General features: G+C 57.6%; 1 protein-coding gene across 1 annotated transcript in view; it reads right to left on the bottom strand.

Moving 5' to 3' along the window:
• TACC1 (transforming, acidic coiled-coil containing protein 1) overlaps positions 1-4,762 on the bottom strand; it is a gene marked incomplete at its 5' end in the record, with an annotated part of 9,555 nt that overhangs the window by 4,031 nt on the left and 762 nt on the right. The window contains 3 exon segments of the mRNA XM_010020633.1: positions 692-887; positions 1,317-1,373; positions 4,597-4,758. Coding sequence (XP_010018935.1) covers positions 692-887; positions 1,317-1,373; positions 4,597-4,758 — 415 coding nt within the window.

Genomic DNA, 4,762 nt, shown 5'->3' with positions numbered 1-4,762 from the left:
CTCATCCCTGTGTCGGTGGGTGCATGTTGCAGTTCACAGCACCAACCAATGCACCCTGAGCTGAGCAGCAGTGAATTCACCTCCCAGCATCTTCTATCAACCTCCTCCTCCCATGAGAGCCAAAGGACTGGTTTCTCCTCCCCAGAGCCTGCAGAGCGCCCAGGAGCAATGATGAATGGGCACAGGGCAGAGCTGCAGACCCCCCTGCGGTGATTCCTCCTGCTTGCACCTTTAACTTTGCTATTGATTAAATGTCCTCTTGCCTGGCTTCTAATTGGGCTTTAATGGGTTGGGCAGCGGGGTTAATTCCAGAGGAGACTGACAGCAAAGTACCACCAGGAGCATCAGCAGAGGTCTGCAGTGACACTGAGATCTCCATCAACCCCTGTGCTGGGACACTGGGTGCTGGGAGCTCTGCTTCGAGCAGGGCACGCTGCAACCACACCAAGCCACATCCCACCACAGCACCGTGGGGAGAGGCTCTGTGCTGACAGCACCCAGATAAACACGCCTGTGCCATGGGTTTTCCATGATGGAAATCGTGCCATAAGCAACCAGAGGTTTCATTATAACCTGCCTTTAGTAGTGTGAATAAACTGTGATGAAACTGCCTCAACAGCACTAATTCATTGCCAGAGGCTGCAGAGATCCACGCACAGCACATCCCAGAGGCCGTGGGGATGCTCCTTACCTGGCTCCGTGCTGTGCTTCCCAGCCGGCACAGGGACATTGGAGCACTCAAAGTACTCCAGGTCATCTTCAGGCTCAGCTTTCTTCTCCAGCCCAGCTGGCTTCTGCGCGGTGGTGGACGCCAGCTTCTCCTCATCAGTGGCACGTCCATCCCGATTTGTAATATGTGGGATTTCTGAGATCAACGCTCCTTCATCCTGCAGGATCAAGGCACGCGGTTAAGCAGGACTGAGCTAATCCATGGGGATCAGGCAGCCAGGGTGCATGGAAAGCATAGGAAGCTTAGCATCCACCACCAAGCTGCTCCCTACCAGCTCCGCAGTGGGGTTTGGCAGAAGGAAGCACATGGGGCTGGGGACAGAAGTGATTAACACACAAAATCCATTAACCCAACCACGGAGCTTTGCTGGAGACAGGGCTGGCACTGCACGCACACGGTCCTGGATGAACCACAGAGACCTTTCCTGGCCAGGAAAGCCCCAGGGACAGGGCTGAGCACCAAGCAGAGCCCTCCTCCCACCCTTCCCATGGGGAAGATGCTCTCCCCATGGCTGGGAGCTGCTGCTTTCAGGGACACCCCATCCTGACACCCACCAGCCGAGCATCCCTGGCGGGATCCCACGTACCTGAACGCCGACATCCAGGACCAGGGGCTGTGTCTCGTCTTGGCTTACCTTGCCCCCCTTTTTTCAAGCCCGGGGAGGAGGCCGGGGGCCAGACCCGAGCAGGGGGAAGCAGCCCCAGCAGCAGCGTTGCACCCACCAGCACCCCACTCACCAGTGAAACACGGAGGCAGAGCAAGCTCTGGGGCGGACAGAGGAGCAAGTGAACAAAACACACGACTACAGAGCAACGGGGTTTGTCTCTGAGGTGTTTATTCCTGTTGAAGGTACGGAGCAGAGCAAGGTGCCGACAGCGCGAGAGGCCATTGCCAAGAACGATTCCCCTCGCTGCACCCTTGTCCAGCGGGATGCATCCCAAAGTGCACACTGATCTCCTGCGGGATGGAAGCTTTTCCAGGCTGTCTCATGCCCATTCCCTGCAGCTGGAGGTTTGTCTGGGACATCTCCATGTGTCTCTCATGTAAGTCAGACCTGCACGGCTGGGCTGCTGGTTTGAGCTCTGCCTTGCTTGCAGGGCGACCCGCTGCGCCTCGACTGCTCCCTCCGCCAGATACAAAGGGAGAAGAGCCTTGCAAATAGGAGGAGGTTGGGCTCAGGTTGATCTTGGAGGTGGCCCCATGGCTGGATGTGCTCCAGTGAGGAAGCTCTCCCTGGCACTTCATCCCATGTTCCTCAAGGCGTGCCATTCCGGAGTCCATCACATCCCGGCACAGCCACATCCCGGCATACTGGGCGTCAGCATCCTGCATCAGCTGGAGGCAGCACAGGGATGGTCCCAGCACAAGCTCTCCTGCATCTCACCGCCCTCTTGCTCCATATCCAGCCATCTCCCATATCCAAACCTCCAGAAAACAGATACTGGCCAAGCTGGATACAGCTCATGTGACATCCCACTGTGGGTACGTGCGGAGGGGTCTCTGCCACGGGAGCACGGGCAGAGGCTCGAGCAGGATTGCATTGAGCCATTCCTTGGTTTAAGCATCTCCCCCCCAACTTCCCTCTCCAGCATCCGCATCCCACCACACACGTGCGCCAAATGATCTCCCCCCAGACACCAAGATAACAGGAATTGAAGGGGACAGGGAAATGGGGAGCAGAGAGCTGAGGCTGATGCCCTGCAGTGCCTTGGTTCTTGGCCAAGACACAGATGTCAGCGCTCGAGCCCGGCTCTGATGCTGGTCGTGCGTATGGCAGCGGCACTGAGCACACAAGAAGGGCATTGGGAGGATGACATAAGATCGGGAGCTGAGCCCAGAGGGTGCGGGGGGGGACTGACAACACTGAGCATCACCCATGGGGGCGAGCCTGGTCCCTGCTGGGTGCCATCCTACGGGATGGGAGCAGCAAGCCCTGGGCGCACAGCACAGGCACTGGGTATGTCACTGGTGTCCCGCTGTGGCTGCTCACACCAGGGGTAGAGCACAGCCCCGCTGCAGCAGCGTGGGCCACAGGGCAGTGATTGCTGTGCTCGAGCCGAGCCTTCCAACCCATGCAGCACCCTGCAGACCAGCTCTATCCCAGCTTTGGGCACAGCAGGGATGCTCTGGGGGGGAGCCATGAGCAAATGGGCTCTGGCAGGCACCAAAGTGCTGAAGGGAGCCCCGTTTGGAGCTGGCTGCGAGGGAAAAGCTCCTCTGGGACCTTCTCAATGTCCCAAAGCCAGAGGAGACAGGCACTGACTCCATCACCTCCCGGATGATGCTTCCCCCCTACCCCTCTGTAGCAGGGTGGCTTTGGGAGGGGGTAGAAGACGCCCTCATCTTCAGGACTACACTCAACCCATCCAATCTGCACACAGAGCTGCTCCCCTCCATGAGCCAACGCACTGGGTTTGAGTGCTTGAGCACTATAAAGGCATTATGGGCTGCATGCTGCGGGAGCAAGCGCAGGCGCACGCCTCCAGCACAGCATCCTCACCTCACCGGGCTGAGCCACCCCGAGAGCCGCAGGACATGGACCAGAGAGCACAGAGCATGAGACAAAGGGCACAAGGAGCCTGCATGCCGTGGAGACGAGTGGGGCCAGCAGCCACCGAGAGAGAGAGGACAAAAACCAGCCAAGGACAAGAGGAAAGCAATAGAGAGGAGAGTACTTACAACAGAAAACAGAGAAATTTCACTTGTTCAGTGGTCCTGATGCACCAAAGCATGGACAGGGAGAGAGACAGACAGATGGAGAGAAGAAGAGCATGTGAAAAGACCTGGATATTAACTCTCATCGGGAGAAGCACAGCGCCTTGCCCAGCTCTGCTTTTTGGGGAGGAACACACAGATAAAGGATGCTCTGATTCAGCATCTGCTGTTCACAGATGGGAGATTCATGGTGACATTCCACCAAAATCCTGCTGCTGGGGAGGGCGAGCAGGAGAGGGACCCTTATAGAATCACAGAACAGTTTGGGTTGGAAAGGACCTTAAGAACATCCAGTTCCAACCCCCTGCCATGGGCAGGGACACCTCACACTAGATCGTGTCACCCAAGCCCCATCCAACCAGTGCTCAAGCACTGCCAGGGATGGAGCATTCACCACTGTTCTGGGCACCCTGTGCCTGGACGGGTAGAGCCAAGCCTGGCTCAGCAGCTCCCATCCGAAACGTCTTGGACAAGACCTGGACAACGTTTGTGATACAACAGGTGAAATAGCAAGAAAATAGGAAGGTTTGGCCATGAAACCTGCTCCCAGAGGAGCATTCCCAGGAGGACGTGCCTGCGTTCCCAGGAGGCACCATGAAATGTCACCGTCTACACGGGGGTTTTAAATAGCACGGTTCAGGAACTAAAAATGCACTTAAATAGCTCAGCAAGGCACAAACAGCTCCCTCCTGCCTGTGCAGACGTGATGGAAGCAACAGATCTGCCCGTTCAACCGCTATCCCCTTCCCCTGCTTTGCAAAGAGCTCACACCATGTCCCAGCAGCATCTGACCCACCAGACAGGCACCCACAAGCTTCAGCAGCCCCACAAACCCTCATCTGTGCTCGGTAAACCCTCTGCTCCGACCACACCAAGCTCCGTGAGCTGGAGACCCCGGCACCACTCCAGGACCCCCGTCCCTCTCCTCCCATCCGCTCCTGATGCTCCAGGATGTCAACGGGGATAAAGGAGCTGCCGCTCCACTGGGACAAGGGTTGGATAACACCGGGGCAGCAGAACCCAAGGTGCACATCAGTGTTTCAGGCTCGCTTAGAAGGCACAGGGGCATCATCATCATCATCATCACCGCCACCACCACCACTGCTCTGCCCGCAAGGGAACGGAGGGGCCGCTGCTGCCCGCTCCATCACTCACGTTATCAGGCGGGACTTGGGCTTCTTTGGGGAGCCGCTGCCTCTGCCGAGATCATCCTGCACCTCCAGCGCCTGAGACTCCAGGATCTCATTGAGGCTGTTGTCAGCAGTGGGGCAGGAATCGCTGGCGGAGCTGCCGAGGGTCTTGGTGGGCTTAAACGGA

This window comes from Nestor notabilis, unplaced genomic scaffold, assembly GCF_000696875.1.
Source record: "Nestor notabilis isolate BGI_N333 unplaced genomic scaffold, ASM69687v1 scaffold22578, whole genome shotgun sequence".
NCBI lineage: Eukaryota > Metazoa > Chordata > Aves > Psittaciformes > Psittacidae > Nestor > Nestor notabilis.
The sequence above is the reverse complement of the archived record's forward strand: the minus strand, read 5'-3'. Positions and strand labels throughout refer to the sequence as shown.